The 18,418-nt window shown below is 46.8% G+C and overlaps 2 protein-coding genes across 7 annotated transcripts in view; both read left to right on the forward strand.

Annotated features, from left to right (window-relative positions):
* The window catches only part of oclnb (occludin b), a 44,100-nt gene extending 38,143 nt beyond the window's left edge, over positions 1-5,957 (forward strand). For both annotated transcript variants that reach the window (XM_070546298.1, XM_070546297.1), the window contains exons 5-9: positions 1-37; positions 3,605-3,709; positions 3,812-3,983; positions 4,102-4,143; positions 5,242-5,957. The exon at positions 1-37 is cut by the window's left edge and continues 79 nt beyond it. In XM_070546298.1, the coding sequence (XP_070402399.1) occupies positions 1-37; positions 3,605-3,709; positions 3,812-3,983; positions 4,102-4,143; positions 5,242-5,340 (455 nt within the window). In that variant the 3' untranslated portion in view covers positions 5,341-5,957. The remainder of the gene's footprint in view (positions 38-3,604; positions 3,710-3,811; positions 3,984-4,101; positions 4,144-5,241) is intronic.
* A 3,816-nt stretch (positions 5,958-9,773) lies between these two features.
* The window catches only part of gtf2h2 (general transcription factor IIH, polypeptide 2), a 39,513-nt gene continuing 30,868 nt past the window's right edge, over positions 9,774-18,418 (forward strand). For 2 of the 5 annotated variants that reach the window (XR_011517044.1, XM_070546299.1), the window contains exons 1-4: positions 9,775-9,908; positions 17,321-17,381; positions 17,456-17,533; positions 17,613-17,649. Coding sequence is in view for 3 of the 5 variants with exons in the window: in XM_070546299.1 (XP_070402400.1) it covers positions 17,326-17,381; positions 17,456-17,533; positions 17,613-17,649 (171 nt within the window). In the remaining 2 variants the exon portion in view is untranslated. Of the gene's footprint in view, positions 9,909-17,320; positions 17,382-17,455; positions 17,534-17,612; positions 17,650-18,418 lie in introns of all 5 variants that reach the window. The other 3 variants (XR_011517045.1, XM_070546300.1, XM_015975700.2) reach the window with 3 other exon arrangements.

Consider the following 18,418-nt stretch of genomic DNA (forward strand, 5'->3'; position numbering starts at 1 on the left):
ACCAGGCACACTTCAACAAGCCTCTGTACCTGCCAGGGTAAGCTGGGCCTTCATCACACCTAACCTGACTCAGCTGATTTACTCATGAAGGTGGGGAGATGTTCATCTGGGATTGAGCACTTTTAACTTTCGTCACTTCACATAATTAAGGACTTTGTGTCTGATTTAAATCAACAATACGATGGAGGGAAACCAATCGTGTGTGTCATATGAAGACGTCTTGGAGACAAACCGAGTACCAGGAAGAAAACGAGAGTGGTACGATATTCATCTGGGTAAATGCAGGAGGTGGGTCAGGAACTGATGATGGTTATGAAGAAGAAGAAGGAGAAAATATCATTTCTGGATCGCCTCTCAAGATAAAAATCACGAGGCGCTTCACAAAAAGAAAAAATGTAAAAATATCAAAAAGAATTTAGAAAATGGTTAAAATATATATTTAAAATTAGCAAAAAAATGACAATTGTGATTAAAAATGTAAAGAGACAGAGAGTGAACAGGAAAGAGGGAAATCAGTGGATCCTGAGGAAGGTGGAATAGGTGGGGAGAGCAGAATAAAGAGAGAGAGGTGAAGAAGGTCATACAAAAGCCAGCTTGAACAAGTGAGTCTTCAGCTGCTTTTTAAAGGAGACCACTGAGTCCACTGATCTCAGGCTCAGGGGGAGAGAGGTCCAGAGTCTGGGGGCCACAGCAGCAGATGATCAGTCACCTTTGACCTTTAGCCTGGTGCTGCACAACCAGTAGGCTTTGATCACTGGACCTCAGGGACCTGCTGGGGGTGTAGGGACTAAGAAGATCACCAATGTAAGATGGTGCTTGTCCATGTAAGGCCCTATAGACCAGAACCAGGATCTTGAAATGAACCCTGAAGTTGACTGGCAGCCAGTGAAGCTGGAGGAGAAGCGGGGTGATGTGGGTGTGTTTGGAGGACTTGGTCAGAAGCCGAGCACAGGCGTTCTGAACCACCTGTAGACGGTTCAGGGAGGTTCTGCTCAGACACGTGAAAAGAGAGTTACAGTAGTCTAAGCGTGAGGAGATGAAGGTGTGGAGAACTGTCTCAAGTTCAGAGCGGGACAGAATGGGACTCAGCTTAGCAACGTTCCTGAGATGGAAGAAGGAAGAGCCAACAAGAGAACTGACATGAGAATCCAGGGTGAGAGCTGGGTCAAAGGTCACGCCAAGATTCCTGACGGAAGGTTTGGTGTGGGAAGCAAGCTGACCAAGAGAGTCTTTGACTTTGGGAACCAGCTTGTCTGGGGCACAGATGAGGATCTCAGTCTTATCTTCATTCAGCTGAAGAAAGCTCCCACCATCCGGGTTTTGATAGAGTCTAAGCAGGTGTGTAACAGCTGCAGCTTAGACATCTCATGGGGCTTAAAGGAGATGTACAGTTGGATGTCATCTGCATAAAGATGGTAGGAGATTCCTTTGAAGGAGCTCAGGATGTGCTGAAGAGGAAGCAGACTGAGGAGGAAGAGCAGAGGCCCCAGCACAGAACCTTGTGGGACACCATGGGTAAGGGAGGTGGTGGAGGACCTAAACTTGGAGACGGCCACAGAAAAGGAGCGCTCAGAAAGATAAGAGGAGAACCACTCCAGAGCAGATCCTGATAGGCCTACCCAGTCTCTCAGCCTCTCCAGTAGCAGGTGATGGTCAACAGTGTCAAAGGCTGCAGTCAGGTCCAGCAGGACCAGAACAGAACAGTCCCCTGCATCACTGTGGGTCAGAAGGTCATTAGAGACCCTAAGAAGAGCTGTTTCAGTAGAATGAGCTCTATGAAAACCTGACTGGAAGCTATCATAGATGTTAAGTTCATCAAGAGCAGCTGTGAGTTGTTTAGCCACAACCTTTTCCAAGATCTTGGAGATGAACAGAAGTTTAGAGATGGGTCTGAAGCTGCTATGGAGAGAGGGGTCGAGACTCGGTTTTTTAAGAAGCGGGTGGATTACAGCGTTCTTAAAGTAAGCAGGGACCTGACCAGAGACCAGAGAAGCATTAATTATAGAGAGCACGCTGGGACCGATGGACTGAAAAGCACTTTTAAACAAAGATGAGGGTAAGATGTGGAGGGGGCATGCAGAGGGATAGGTGGACTCATTTCCACGGCCCTGAAGCATAACTCGTGAGTAGGGTTAGTTCTGTGTCTGTGTGCGCGTGTGTGTGTGTGTGTGTGTGTGTGTGTGTGTGTGTGTGTGTGTGTGTGTGTGTGTGTGTGTGTGTGTGTGTGTGTGTGTGTGTCTTTTGCAGCTGTGTTATTTGGCCTTACCAGATGACACAGCTGCACTGCTCAGAGTCTCTGGATGCTGTGACTAGTAGGGACTTCCACCCTAACCGGACCTCCAGCAGTCTTCTGTTGCTAGACTTGGGCACAAGCCATCAGTGGCCAGTGGTGTAGTCATGTCTGTTCCATGCTGCTAAACGGTTGAGGAGCTTTCTCAGCCTGGTCTGCCAGACTCCCCCTCTGTTTAATTCTGCACAGAGAACGACTCTGGTACTTCTCCCATGCAAATAACCCCGCCCCCTGAGAACTCAACCCAGCCAATCAGCGCTGAGCAGCGTACGTCACACACCACAACGCTCAGTTTGTCATCAACATGAAGATGGTGTTTGAAGTGGAGTTCGCTGCGGCGCTTTCCTCTTGGACACGTCTTTAAAACCACAACAAGAAGTAGCTCTAAAAGCCTTTCCTCTAAAGAAAGATGTTGGCGCCATCGCTGGGCGCCAGTTTGACCACATCTAAAAGACTGCAGCGGTACAGTCGCCATGTCTGGATTTTATCTGATTGGGTATTTTTGAGCTGGTTAGTCCCGCCTCTCAAGTCCTCCCTGCCTGTGAGCAATCAGACACAAGCTGCTCAGTGCTGATTGGCAGGGTTAGAATTGCCAGGGGGCGGGGCTATTTTCCTGTGAGGAACCAGACTCGTTCTCTGCAGAATGAAACAGGCCAGGCTAGGACTTTTTCATCTCCTGGAGCTCAAAGCCCCAAGGCCACCAGGTGTTCACTTGGGTTTGGAGACGGAGGAAGACCACTGAGCCAAGCTGGTGAACACAAACAAACAAACAAACACAAACAAACCTTCAAGGATCTTCAACTTGTACCTCCAACATACGAACCGGATCAGGCTGGTCAGCCTTGGGTTGCTGTTGGGTGTTGGACATGACGTTTCTACCAGTGTTTAGAGGCAGGTGGTGGTTCTGGGTTGGAGCGTTGGACCAGATCTGCTCAGGGGTGTTCTCTATCCACCCCCTCAGTGACCTTTGACCCTGGACTTGTTTTTTGTTAATAAATAATGACATGGTGTAACCTGCTGAGTGTTTTACAGGAAAGGGATGAATAATTACTAAGCTGGTGAAGATCAGCTCATGCACCTCAACATGTTAGAAGTCAGGTCACCCCCCGCCCCCCGCCCCCGCCCCCCGCCCCCACCCCAACACTCCTCTACAGCCCAGACCGATCAGTGTAGAGCCCTAACTAAAGTTCTGGGGCAGGACACATGGCTCACCATCTACAGGTGGACTGTGGAAGGTCCCGTGAGGTGGTGAAGGTTCTGGATGCAAAGACGAAACCTGTTCATAAACATCTACATCTTTCATCTGACTTTCAGGGACTCGGACATAAGCAGCTTCGTGGGAGGTGTGAACTCCAAGCTTAAGGACTATGATACTGGAGTGGAGTCTGGAGATGATTTGGATGAAAATGATTTCAGTGTGTGAGTGGATGTTTTACTCGCTGTTTAAAAACACCTTACACCACAAACACATTACACAGCAGAGAGGCAGGCAAAGATCCAGGGTTGATTTCGTGTCCGCAGTTTGTTTCCACCCATCGTGGACGAGCAGGAGCGTCTGGCCTACAAACGGGAGTTTGACCAGGAACACGTCGAGTACAAGAACCTGCAAGCCGAACTGGACGCAATCAACCAGGACCTGGCTGAAGCAGACCGAGAACTGGACCGGCACTCTGAGGGCAGTCCCCAGTTCCTGGTGAGTGACTTTTCTTCTCTATAAGGCGTGGGTGGCCATCCCACCCGGGTCAGTGCAGGAGATGAACCCTGGATAATGTTTTCTTCTTCCAAACTGAATCTGTTTTGTCTCACTTCAGGATGCTTTGAATGAATACACAGAACTGAAAAATCTCAAGAAGGTAAGTCACACAGCTGTAGACGTTCTGTAAGAAACCGACGTATCCACCATGATGCTGGTGGTCTGAAAACAGCTGCTTCCTATCGGGGTTAGCCTAGCTGGAGGTCTCCAGTGCCTCTCCTAAATGCCTAGTCCTCTCTAGAGACACGAGCAGAGGCGCCATGTTGGTTTGAAATGCTGAGACCGTGTTTAAACCAGAGGTGTGACCCAGTTGCATCTTTAACGACGACAACCAGAGCATTTACAACTGTTTCAACCTTCAGTGCAGTGTGAACACGTTGCACAACCTTCAGATGAAACAGGTGTCCTCAGGTTTCTGCAAAGAAAACATCACTGATTGTTGCTGTGTTTCCCATCATGAGTGCAGCGGAGACACATCAGAATATGATCAAGTAGATTTAAGCTGTTTCTCAATGCCGAGGCGCCAGGCCTTGCGAGGCCAGGCGCCTTCTTTACGAGGACACGGTCCTTCATTGGTCAAAGAAAACGGTTAAATGGATCACGTGACCGTGGCTTCGACGGCAGTCACGTAACTCACGTGACACGGGAGATACGTTATATTTTATACGTATTAGTTTCAGTATAAATATATAATGAGCCTTTTACTTTTTAAATTGTGTTTATGTTTATTAAATTAAATATATAAGTGAGTTACTACCCGCTAGCCACCGAAGCTGCAACTGCTAAGCAACTAACCAACCATAGATAACTTTTTTGGATCTAAAAAACTTTTTAAATTAATTGTCTTACTTTAAAACTTGAAGATTGTCCCCGAAGTAGCTGCCGGCTTCTGATCCGCCGTCCTTTTGAAAATACTGCGGTGTATTCTGGGTAGTTTTTGACCAAGGCTAGGCTACAAGACACCTCCCGTGTATCCTTGCTCAGCTAGCTAAATGGCTAACAAATGGAGAACACACGCCTCGGTAGAACACGAACAGTCCTTGGCGGTTCCAGATGGCGTATCTCCTAGGCAACCGGGGCGGGGTCAAGACATCCTTGGCATTGAGAAACAACCAGCATTTATAAATGTATACACAAAAGTAAGTCTGAAAATGAACAAGGTTCTGTGCATACATGTCTGGTGTTTATTCCTCCACAGACCCCAGACTACCAGAGTAAGAAGAGGCGGTGTAAACATCTCCGATCCAAACTGTCTCACATCAAGAGAATGATCAGTGATTATGACCGCCGCCCTTAAACCTCGGACCTTCTTCACAACACTAAATATTTTATTGCCTTTTAGTTGTATTTTTTTGTTAATTCAGTCATAAGAATTTTTTACACAATGAAGGAAGTGAATGGAGACTGAGTTTTTTTATTTACTGCAGTCACTGATCAGGTTTAGTTGAACGATCATAGATTTGTTTATATTGAGAATCTATAGAATGACTTATTTCTGTGATTTACTTTTAAAAATAATGTGTCTCGTTGCTTTTATGAGAAGCTTTTATCTTTTAGTTGATTTAGCCAAATAGCCATTGGAAACAAACTGTTCATCTATCTGGTAATGTCTATATCTAGCTCTACTGTGGCTCTGCAAGACGGTTAATTGGGACTTACACAGTATTTTGTTTAGAACTTATGATGGACTGTAAGTCTGTATTGTAGTCTGTGTCGGGGCAGCTTGAGTGAAACTGATTATTGGTGCGGTTGCTGTGATGTGATTTTAAATGCAATCAATGAATCCTGTAGCTTAATTTAGAGATGGTCATTTGGGTTTTTCTCTCTATTCATGAACAAAACTTTTGTGCAGTTACAATTGTATATTGGTTTGAGTCCAATTATAGGACGAGTCAAATAAAATAATAAACATGGTGTCTGGTGGAGAAAGTTTATTACAGGTGTTGTGCCGAAAATAGCACGCCTACGGAAATGTGCATCCCTGTTGTGGGAAGAAGCGTTTGAGCAATGAGGCAGCTTGTAACGTGTGTTACCCCATTCACATACATCTATGTCTGTGTGACATAGATCTATGTAGGATAACACACAGACATACATCTATGTCTGTGTGTCAGTGCCGTGTCCAGGCCTTTTAAAATGGGGTGGCCCAGGTGGTGCACTTGTCTATGAATGGGTGGCACTTATGGTCATCCTTCACAAAATAATTATTTTTTCATTCTAGTGAAATGGAGTGGAGTGTGACTGGGACCAGGATACTAAACACTATGTCAACATGAATAATAAATAATAAAAATACAGAAATGTTCTGTAGTCCTGGGGCTGTAAACCATTGTTAAAGGTGTATGCTGCCACCTACTGTTTTGGGGTTTATAATCCTAAACCTTTTCTGGACAATGTAAAGTCAACATAAATGGAACTCAGTGGCGTGGCCCGTCCTATTTCAATCAATCAATCAAGGCTTTATTTATAAAGCGCCTTCCGCAACCCTGTCAGGAAGCCCAAAGCGCTGAACATGGTACAGTTGTAAGTAATTATACTGAATAAATCAAAATAAAAGAAATTCAAATTACAAAATACAAATTACAAAATACAAAATGGAAATTACAAGGTAGATGAAACATTCCGGTAAAATACAAATGTGTGAAACACAATTGGATTGAGTGGATGGATTGAGTGTACCAATGAAAACTGTGGAATGGATTCAACATAATAGAGGGCCATAATCAAACATGTTCTGAAAACGCCAAGCGGAGGAGGTGTGTTTTTAGGTGATTCTTAAAGACTGGCAGAGAAGGGGACAGCCTGATTGAGGGTGGCAACTGGTTCCAGAGTAACGGTGCTAGGACTGAGAAAGTCCGGTCCCCACGGGTACGACACCTAGACCGATGGACAGCGAGCAGGCCTTGGTCAGAGGAGCGCAGAGCGCGTGATGGGGAATGTCTGTTCAGGAGTGTGGCAAGGTAGGGGGGAGCACCACCCTGGAAGAAATGATAAACAAAGACGAGTATTTTGAATTGTGAGCGATAGGAAATCGGAAGCCAGTGCAGGGAGGCCAGAACTGGACTGATGTGGTCCCGTTTCCTGGTCCCAGTCAGGAACCTGGCAGCGCTGTTCTGCACAACCTGTAGGCGATGCAGTGTTGACTGACACAAACCTGCATATAGAGAGTTGCAGTAGTCAAGCCGAGAAATTAAACAGGCATGCAGTACCCGCTCCAGGTGGGCTCTTGACAGCATATGCTTGATTTTAGCAAGGCGTCTCAGGTGAAAGAAACTGGACCGGATCACATAATTGATGTGAGCATCAAATTTAAGTCCCACATCAAGTTTCACCCCCAAACTGGTAACAACTGGTTTTGAGTATGGAGAAAGAGGGCCATGATCAGCATAACGATCCACATTCCTGCTGTTGGGGTGAAAAACAATGAGCTCTGTCTTTCCCTCATTCATTTCAAAGGTGGCATGTTGAACACACCCCTGCTGTGTGTTATCCTACAGACATAGATGTACATATGTCTGCGTGACACAGATCTATGTAGGATAACACAAAGACATACATCTATGCCACACAGACAGATGTATGGCCCAATCTCAATACTCGCACTGCGCCTTGCGAACTAAAGCAAAGTGCAGTTGGAGAAAGTACGCAGTAGAGTTCAATTGCGTAGTACACAAGTGTGTATATAATTGCAGAATTGAGACGGGGAGCATTGTGTCATCGATCACAACACATGCCGGGATGCTGGTCGCTGTGATAATTTTTTCAAAAACCTTTAACAACTTTCAAACAAACATCTGAACAATTATTTGAAATAAGTTGGGAGTATTGGGATTGGGCCCAACATACATCTATGTCCGTGTTATCCTATAATGGGCAGGCAGATGAAGGAAATGACTGTTAATAACATGTTTGATTTGAAGAAAATCTTTATAATATAGTTTAAGCAGACACAAGAAAATAATAAAAACACTAAAACATTAGTCTCAAACGGAGGTGATTAATAAATGAATAATTTCATATTTCTAGTGAAAACCAAAACTTGTTCAGGAGAAACAAATTCACCAGGTTCATTATTTCTTCTGGGGAGCCAGAGGAAGCTACAATGGTGTTTTGCTGAGCTGTGGTGGCCTCATGGTGGGGGCCATCGGCTAGCACACTGCTGCTAACCACTTAAACATTCTCCCACTCCTGATAACATTTTACTCTCTTTGACATTGAATGTGCTACTACTAGTTTACCCGTTTAATTATAGATTCACTAGGAATAATACAATAAAGTTTATCTCTCACCAAATAGAATATTTACTAAGCAATCACAATGTAACCATAGAAACACTACGTGTGTGTGTGTGTGTGTGTGTGTTTTCTCGCCATCCCCAGTGAGTCATGGTGGATGGTGGATGGCTGCTCATTGACCCTTTGCACGTGACGTCACGCCACTCATGTGACCGCCCCCTTTGCCATGATGGACGGCAAAAAGACCGTTTACACCCGTAGAAACTCCAGTGGAGGCAGTCAAAACAAGCCAGTTTGTAGCCTTTTATCGCTTTTATTTAGTTGATTTGACAGTAAAACGGGTTTAGCTTGCTGCGTGGTCGGCTGCACTAACAGACAAGGACGTAAACTCAACTAGTTTTGTTTTTTTAATAACTTTGATGGAGACTGAGGACGGAGATGAACTGCCGCGTCAAGCGGACTAGCAGGCCTCAGATTAGCAGCGAACATGTTTTTACCGGGTAAGATTAATTTATTTCACGAGGAAGACAGGGACAGGGATAAATGTGATGTGTTTATACTAGTTCTTGATAATCCTGATGGATGGGTATTTCACCACGGATGATGCGCGCCGTCCACTGTAGTGTAAAGCGAGACGATTATTAACATTAAAGCTCCGATGGATGATTACGTGTGTTAAAATTACGTTATTTATTTATATGAGCGTCAGCGTTCAGAGATCTTCTCATTCCGGTGTGAGAGCAGCAGCTGAACCCGGTAACACCACCAGCAACAGAAGCTGGCAGGGATCCGGACTTTAACAATCAGCTTTGGTGTAAAGTGAAACGCTGTTTATAACATAAAGTTATAAATCCAGAGGGGTGAATTTAGGCAAAGTCAGCAACATGCTTACATCAGTGAACAGCTGCAGAGAGAACGTAAGCTAACGTTGGTAAGCTAGTTAACATACTGAGCCCCCGCTAGATGCGCTACTTCTGATAACTGAACTGGGCATGAACTAGTTGAAGGAATGCTGGAGTTTTGTTTTTGTTTTGATCGCAAAAACAATTTCAGGTTCTACTTTCCCCTTTGTTTAGTACTCGTGTCGCTTACTGTTTACATGCTTTTGCACGTCCACCATGACCACGTGATTTGGTGATGTTGGTGCAAAGGGTCAATACTGAGCCAGGATCCTCTGGAGGTTTCTTCCTGTTGAAAGGGAGTTTTCCTCTCCACAGTTACTGCATGCTTGCTTTAGTATGGGGATTGCTGTAAAGACCCTGACACTAGTCAGTGACTTGATGCAACCTGCTGGGTTCCTTAGGAAACTTGTTACTGATTGGCTTAATGAGCTGACCTGTATTGGGATGTTTACTTAAGGTCCTTGAGACGACTCTGGTCCTGATTCCTCGCTTTTTAAATGAACTTGAATTGAATTGAATCATTTATTTCCGCAATTTGCGGTCGTTTCGGTTTCGACGGGGATCCCCTTTTCGGCATAACACCTGCTGTACACCGGATGTAACGGATTGGTCAACTTCCTCTGTAGTGCTCGTTTCCCCACGGAAGACTATTCCAGTTGCACCGCCAGCTCAGCTTTTTTTCCCGGTACCTTTGGACGGTTCGTTTGAGACGAAGCTCAAGTGAAACGGTACGTATCGCGAGTCAGCTCCAGTGCGCAGGGACCGTTTCTCGGTGCTAGTATGATGCTAGTATGTTGTACCGGATATGGAAGCGGGAGGACGAATGTGGAACGGAACCGTACCCCGTTGCGTCATGGCAACAGCGCTGCTACTGTTAGACGACAAAACAGGAGTGAATACATATTTGTACCGTATTTGGGCCACCTTTGTCCCTGGAAGAACGTTGGTTACGTAATGTGACCCCAGATTTTTTTTCAAGCTTTATTTCCAACTTGCAACATCACAAGGAGGATAAACGAGCAAACGGCACGTGGAAACATAATGAATGTAGCAGTCCCAGGATTGAAGGAAGGGAAAAGCGACGAGAGAGCCTCGACTGGTGCAGATTTTATTTCTGTTAACCTGAAATGACTTCTGATGAGGTCAACCATCAGACCGTGAAAACTGTACAAACGGTTAAATGAACAATGGTTACAGCAACCCAAACACACACACACACACACATCTTAATCACAGGAGCAGTAAACCATGGACCTCGCTCCGCTTTCCCAGGGGCTGCAAAGATCAGATCCTATATTGGAATGTTGTGTCACACAATACAGAATCTCCGGGCTGGGCACATAACCAACCAACATACATCAGTGCACGGTCAAAATAAACTATTAATGTCCAAACATTTGTTAAACATGCACTTCCATTCTGATGGTTTGTTTGAGATAAAGTTCAGTCTCCTAGCTCAGCCAGGGCGTGTTTCCTTGCAGAAAGTTTTTCTTTGCCATTTCACACATTTCATACGAACTAATGAGCAACTACTGGTTTCACACAGGATCAGTCAGTGCCCCCGGCTGGAAATTCTTCCAAGTGTTTGAAATAAACAAACAACTGACAGCTACAGTGAATGTAACCTTACAAAAGGCCAGGGGCTTGTTGGCATTCAGAACACAATATTTAATAACTGAAGTTGGGACACTAAAAGAAGAAGAATAACAATACACATGTAATGTTGTCCAGGTCAGATATATTATAGTCAGAGCATATCTTCAATGTTTTACCAGCTTTACCATTTTGTGGGGTAGATAATGTGTGCAAATACAGCTTAAAGGGACATCATGGAAGTTTGACAGCCAAGACATGTATAGAAATAATAAATGTCTTCTTCATACATTCTCCTGCAATGCCCTGGTCCTGTCGAATGAGCCCTGGCATTTTTATTGCGCCGTTATCTCCGTGACGGTAAACGAGGGAAAAACAAATTGATCGGATCCTGCACGTCTTTTAACACATTGGTCAGGATTGATGCACTTTGTTTTCATTTAGTTGGTTAAAAAAAATTCGGGCTCGGGTCGGGCCAGAGAATCCTGAAAACCTTTTTGGACCGGGTTGGGCTGGGGCTCCACCCCCTCGGGCCGGGCCGGGCCGGACACGGGCTCAGATTTTAGGCCCGTGCAGGGCTCTAGTCTGTTGTCCGTCGAGAGTGCAGAAGGAGGACACGCAGGGATTTATGATGGTAGGATCAGGAAGGAAAGAAAGTAAATGAATGTTTTGTGATCAGTTTAATTGGACGTAAACACGGCAAACACGCTTTCTTGGCAATTCTTGTCATTGTGTGTGGGGAAAAGAAGTGTCGAGCGACGTGTGGTAATAGGGAAATAGCTGGTGAGCCGTGTTTGCGCTTGCATCGTGAGTGGTTCTGGTACATTTTGGGTCACAGCGCCACTTCAACAGTGCAATAACCTCATGGGGGACAAACAAATGATCAAACACTCCAGAAATGTGTGCAAGCTCACGATTGCTGATTGGTAGCTGGTCACATGTTGTTAATCGCCTCTCGTAACCCCCTGTATACTAAACGACACTCAGTGCAAAACTCGCCCTGACCTTTGAGATTCTCGCACGAGGGGAAAAATCAGCTCAATAAAGTGAAAAAGTCACACAGTGTACGCCTGGCTTTAGGCCTCTGATCTGATTGTGTCAACTGACCGTGGATGAAGCGCAAGTTTTTTGGATGGTCTAAACCACATCAGGTGACAGGCCAGACACCACTAAGCGTGACTGTTCAGCGTCCAAAGCCACAGGTTCTGACCTAGGGTCGGCAGGCATCTGATGGCTCCATTGGCCTGAAGGGGCGTATCCTTCCTCCAAGGCAGGAGCCACGGGTGTGCTGCCATCAGTGTCTGCAAGGTGCAGTGCTGCAATAAGGAGCCACCAGAATAATCATCAGTTGTTCCTGTCTGACCCATTCTAATGCGGGCAGCAGTAGCTCAGGTGGTAGAGCGGGTTGCCTCATGATCGGAGGGTCACAGGCTCGATTTCAGCTCCCGCCAGGGGTATCCTGCTGTTGTGTCCTTGGGCAAGACACTTCACCCAACTTGCCTTAGTTGTGGGCCATTCCCATCTGTACCGGGTTGGCCCGGGCAGGGTAGTCCCAGTCGGCCCCAGCCTGGCCCGGTTGATTCCACACATCCTTGCCTTAAGCCCATGTGGGCTGATTCTACCCACCAATCAGAGGCTTGCTCTAATGGAAGGTGTGGATTTGCCGTCAGCAGTGGGTGTGTTGGCCCTGGTCGGCCTGAAGCAGACCCCCTCGAGAAGAGGGCTGAGAATGAGCCTTGGTTGGCCCGGAAAAATACCAGGCCACCCAGATATGTAAACAACCTACGCTACCCGGCCCGGGCCGACCCGGTACAGATGGGAATGGCCCATTAGTGGTGGTCAGAGGGGCCGACGGCACCAAATGGCAGCCTCGCCTCTGTCAGACCTCCCCAGGGTGGCTGTGGCTACAAGTAGCTTACCATCACTAGCAGTGTGTGAATGTGAGAGTGTGTGAAAGCGTCTTTGGGTGTCTTGAAAAGCGCTATATAAGTTCATTGCATTATTATTATTAATGCGTAAAGCAGGAACCCGGGCCAGGGTCTGTGAGCGAAAGCATCCGTCCATAGCAGGGGAAGATCCCGGGAGCTCGGAGAGAACCAAAGTCTGCAGTGAGTGTTCTCGTGGGATGCAAACAGATCCACAGCCGCCTCCCTGAATCTGTCCCATATTTGAGAGACGAGATCGGGGTGGAGACGCCACTCCGAATGGCGTCGTCACCCTCTGGACATGATGTCCGCCCGCAGGTTCTTCCTGCAAAAGGGTTGAGCAACACTGATTGATGTGGAAGATGGGGGGTCACAGGCGCAGGGTCACAGGTGTGGGCTCCCGAGCGGGGGGAGTGCGTGCCTGGCTGTGGTGGTTAGCTGTAAGCACCGGGACAGAATGTGGGAATATGGCGGCTCTTTAGGCGGAGCAGGTGCATTTGTGACTCATTGTACAGACTCGGAGTGAAACCCTTGTTTAATGGTGTCATGTACAGAGGTGCATGGCGGCTAGGTGGGGGAGATGTTTTACCTGGGAGTGTGTTGTTGCTGTCAGAGACAAACCGGTTTGAAGCCGTAGCTAACCCCTCACAAACCTTAGAAAAGTGTAGGGTAGAAACAGTTATATTTGGTGTGGGAAACGTGTGTGAAACCCCAGTAGAATGCCCCACAGAATCCTCTGAGGAGACACGATGTTCAAAAACATGTCGTTATAGGTTGGAAACGGCTTTAATGCAGACCCAGAACCACAAGAAACATCACACACGTCTCCTCCAAGAGTCATTATCTTTGTCTTCTTGGGAACTGCTTCTGCTGCTGGCCCTGCCAGACAGGAGCTAGCAGCCGGCATTTGCGGTGCCGCTGCGGCTGGGCCGGAAGCTATGGGGCCGGAGGAGTGACAGCAGGAGGTGGAGGCTGGTGTTGGTAGGAGCCCAGTCCAGGGAGTTCTCTGTAGCGGCCCCACTGGTTGCAGTGGTCCCCCCAGCCCCTGGGTCTGATGGTTGGACGGCGGTTGGCGTGGGGATTAACCAGGTTGCGCACTGCAGCAGAGAGTTCAGCTGTCTTCTGGGCTCTCTCGATGTCTTTGCAGAAATGAGTGCCAAAAAGCAAGCCCGTGCTGCTGATTGGGCCATCTAACATTTCCTTCTGCAGCTTGTCAGGGATGGACACCAGGCAGCGCAGCCACATGACGCGCTGAATCATGATCTGCCAGGAGGAGATGCGAGAAGCACAGACAAAGGAGGCAGCGCAGAGATATAGAATGGCATCAGCCCACTTACAGATGAGATCCTTGGTCCTGTTTGGGAGCTTGGAGTCCTCAGCCATTTTACAAATGCTGAACGCGAGGAGAGCCATATTGTTAGCATGTCTGGACACGGGCGTGACTTGGTGGCCCATGACCTTAGCCTTGGCACCCAGCAATGAAGCTTAGTCAGGTTCGAGCTGTGGCACGGCCGGGAAGCTACACTTGGAGAAGGCCTCTACTTTAGAAATGGGAACGTAGGTAGATACAGGTGCATTCAGCTTTGATAGTTCCAGGTGGGAGCCACTCCAATAGTCTATTGTGGCCGGGAACCATGGAGACACCATATCCAAGCAGCGGGTTTGAATTTCACCAAACCAGCCCATAAAATCGTACGACTTTGGCGGTTCCTGGGGTGGCTAGAGGCCCCGCTGCCACGAGTGATGGCAGTTCCTGCAGTAGGGCAGGACAGCTGGGAGAGGAGTTGAGGAAGAATACTGAAGGCCATTGCTCGTTCCAGAGCGGCCTGACTACCAGACTCGAGGGCCCCGAGGAGCGTATTGGCGAGGCTTTCGTCGTCTGAAGGCCTGGCCAGGTCTGAGCTATCTGACCTGAACCCGGGGACAAGAATCTACAGTGGAGGGTCCGGAGAGATGGCCTCGATGGCAGAGGAGGTCTCGCTGTCGACCGTGAAGAACTCCACGTGGTGAGCATTGTCATCTAAGGGAAGGAGGGTGTAGAAGGAATGCGACGCCTGCGTCGTCAAGGCAAGGCTGGCGTGTTTGGTGCCCAAGCAGGTAAAACACCTGGGGCCTCATTAATCAACTGTACTTACGCACAGATCTGTGCGTATTTCGTGCGAAGGCACGGATTTATGCATTGTGTGGTATTTACCAATTTGCACTTGTGCGTAGGGGTTGTATCAACTAGTCGACTAGTCGACTTCACGGCTCTGTAGTGACTTTTTATGCCTGTCATCGACTAGTCGCTGTCACGTGATAATGACTGACAAGATGCAGTCCTTGGAAAAGACAGCAGGTGATGAGCCCCTGTGTCGGGAGGCGGAGGCGACGCGCTGTGCCAGAGCGTCGGTACTGACACCGGCGGTAAAACGGACATTTAACCAAACTGTGACCTTTTCCCTCTTGCAATTTAACCTTCCCCTCACCCCCATCCTAATCTTAACCAGTTTGCGCATGCAAAGCTCTGATCGTTGACGCGCTCCAGACATCTGCGTCCTGAGCACCGCCAAATCAGGTGTCACCACCTCAAAAACAAATTAAACACACGATCGTTCATGTCGGCTCATTTCCTTTTATGTTTTCTGTCTGTTATTTGTGCCTGATGCGTTTCACTGCTGCGGAGTGAGGCGCATCACCTGTTTTGTTCTCCGGTGACGCACCCCCAAGATTCCACTATCTCCGCTCCGGCACGAACTCCGCAGCAAAAACGGTCCCGTTGTAGTCGGCCGGCGAGCAGCGGCACTCCGCTGTTTTAGCGGTCGGTAGATCTTTTAGAACTGCAGTTCAAAGGTAACTCATGAGGTGAATATATACGAACCCAGGTAGCAGTTTCTCTTTAGGACTGAGAGGAGATGCAGGAAGATAATAAACAAGCAGGACAGAAAAATAGTCAAACAAAAACAAGTTAGTTTTTGTACCTGCTGGTTGCAACAAACAGACACCATTGAAGGTAATCAGAAGTGAGGAACAGAAAATGAAATAATTATTTTAATGTTTAGAGCAGCAGGAACTCCGAGAGGCTGCAGGCGCACCAGTGAGTTTGCGGCCGCTGCGCAGGGGGAGGGGGGAGAGGGCTGAAGCAGGATGCAGAAAGTACCGTTATTAAAGGAGATGTGTTAACTTAGAAAATATGGGCGCAATTTTAACTGTCAAAAACTCCAGCAAACCTACCGACCCCCCCCCCCCCCACACACACACACACACACACACACCCGGCCGCCGCTTCAGGTGTATGACGTCATGCAACCCCTACTTGTGCGTGAACATGTTCCTAAATATAAGAACAGCTCTGACCTTGGGTAGGAGCAGCATCTAGTGGTAGAACGAGGTAACAGCAGTACTGAAGGTCTCAGCCATTCACGCGTGTTCCTCATCCACTAGTTATATTTACCCAGTGTGTAGTTATGTTGGTGGAAAACAGCTTTACTGCATTACTGGTGCTAAAACCAGTAAAAGACACGTGTGACTGACGGGAATCTGACACGATATCATGACTGATCTGTTATTGGAGGATTTAACACAGCCTAATCTCTGGAGGGAACGCGTTCTCCGTGAGGAGCTAATCCTGCTGCTGTGCTGTGATTTGGGACCTTTGTGGTGCGACAGACAAACCTTGCAAATCCAATTCCAGTTTGTATTTTATTTTCCAACTAGAGAAGCCCAGAACCTCCTCCTGCTACCCGGTCACACACAACCAGGCTGAATGACAGCTCAGAAGAGGCTGAGGCTGCTCTCAGACAACATTTCCAGATGAAACTAGCTCCAACCAGAACGACTCCTTAACCCTCCCACTGTCCTAATGGGTATGACCCCGCGAGGAAAGTTGACCATTGGGCAGGGTTAATGGTTTATCCCTTGGGTCCACGTGGACCTCAAGGGAAAAACCAACAATCCTGCTCAGTGGTCAACTCCACGTGAGGTCACCCATAAAGACAGTGGGAGGGTTAAGCGTGAATGAGAACCCGTTACTCCACGGTTGATCGGATTCATGTTTTATTTATTTCTGACAGGAACCTCTCCTCCGTCCCGACCGCGTTTATAGCCTCGTCTATTGGTTTGGTTTTTATGCACTTGGGTTTTATACTGGTGAAAGGTTGCCTGGCCTTATTTTATTGCTGTGCTGAAAAGTGTTGGATTGGGACTTAATCGGCAGATGCTGGAAGTCAAATGACTCGGAGTTTGATCAAAAGGTGATCGGAACATCAAATAACATATAATTAGATTGTGAGGGCTCTTTTTAACATTAGATTTACTGCTTTGGGTTTGTTTTTACATGTCCTCACTTGTGTTTAAGCACTTTGGTCAGTTGACATGCTGTTTTTATAATGTGCTCTACAAATAATTATGGTGTGGTTTCCCCAATCGTTAGCATTTTACCGTGTTTAGTGAGAAGATGATCCTACATGTACACTACGTTAAAATTCATCCTGCAATGTGTAGAAATCTTCCAAATGTCATTAAGCAGGGTTAGGGTTAACTGAAAAACTGGAGACACGGTTGAGCTCTCTTCAGCTTTTAAAAGCAGCGTGATGCTTTAGAACGATTCTGGACTTGAGGTGTTTGGTCCTGTTTGCTGGCAGGTACGATGGATGAAGAGCCAGAACGAGCTAAGCGCTGGGAAGGCGGCTATGAGAGAACATGGTAATAAACTTTATAATAATTTTATTGTATTTCTTTTTTTCACTTCTGATGGGACAATGTGCTAATTTCCACAGGGAGGTCCTCAAGGAGGATGAGTCTGGATCCCTTACTGCTACAGTGGAAGAAATCCTGTATCAGTCCAAAAAGAGAAGGTCAGCTGACACCTGTCGCAGGTGGGCGGGGCCTCTTGTTGTTGTACTACTTGAACCTTGTGTGTTTCTCACCTCACAGGGTGATAAAGAGCCATGAACAAGTGAGGCTTGGGATGGTGAGTGATTCCTGCTCTTTGTATCGTCTCTAAACAGAAGTTAACAGCTGTTTGTCCGCCTGCGCCACCTGCTGGCCGTTTGGATTACGACTAGTTCTGTTCATCTAACTCAGATTTAGGGTGATGACTTTTTTATGAAATTAATTTGGGTAGAAATTATTTAAATTTGATAGTCAAACAATTACAGAAGTTGACAAATTAGTTGGTTCCACAGAATAGAATAGAATTCAATTCAGTTTATTCATATAGCTTCGAGTCGTCCCAAGGCACTTCACAAAGCAAACATAATAATTGAGTTCAGTTCATTAAGCCAGTTAGTTTACCCAGAAGACAGCAATCCTCATACTAAGCAAGCATTTAGCGACAGTGGAGAGGAAAACTCCCTTTTAACAGGAAGAAACCTCCAGAGGATCCTGGCTCAGTATAAGCAGCCATCCTCCACGACTCACTGGGGATGGAGAATACACACACACACACGCGCACGCACACACACACACACAAGTAGTGTTTCTGTGGCTGCATACGTTGTGATTTGTCAGTAGATATTCTATCTGGTGACAGACAGACGTTATTGTCTTTATCTGAATGAGTCTGTAATAAAGCCTAACCCTAAGCAGATGAACTAGTAGTAGCACATTCTGTGTTAGAGACAGTCACATGTTAGTCAGAGAAAACAAACAACCGTTAGCTGGTGAGCATTAATCAGCAACTTTGTTGTTTCACATTTCACACAAACTGGGTTTTTAAGTCATTTTCAGTCACTCAACAG

The sequence above is a fragment of the Nothobranchius furzeri genome, chromosome 17 (genome assembly GCF_043380555.1).
Source record: "Nothobranchius furzeri strain GRZ-AD chromosome 17, NfurGRZ-RIMD1, whole genome shotgun sequence".
Taxonomy (NCBI): Eukaryota; Metazoa; Chordata; class Actinopteri; order Cyprinodontiformes; family Nothobranchiidae; genus Nothobranchius; species Nothobranchius furzeri.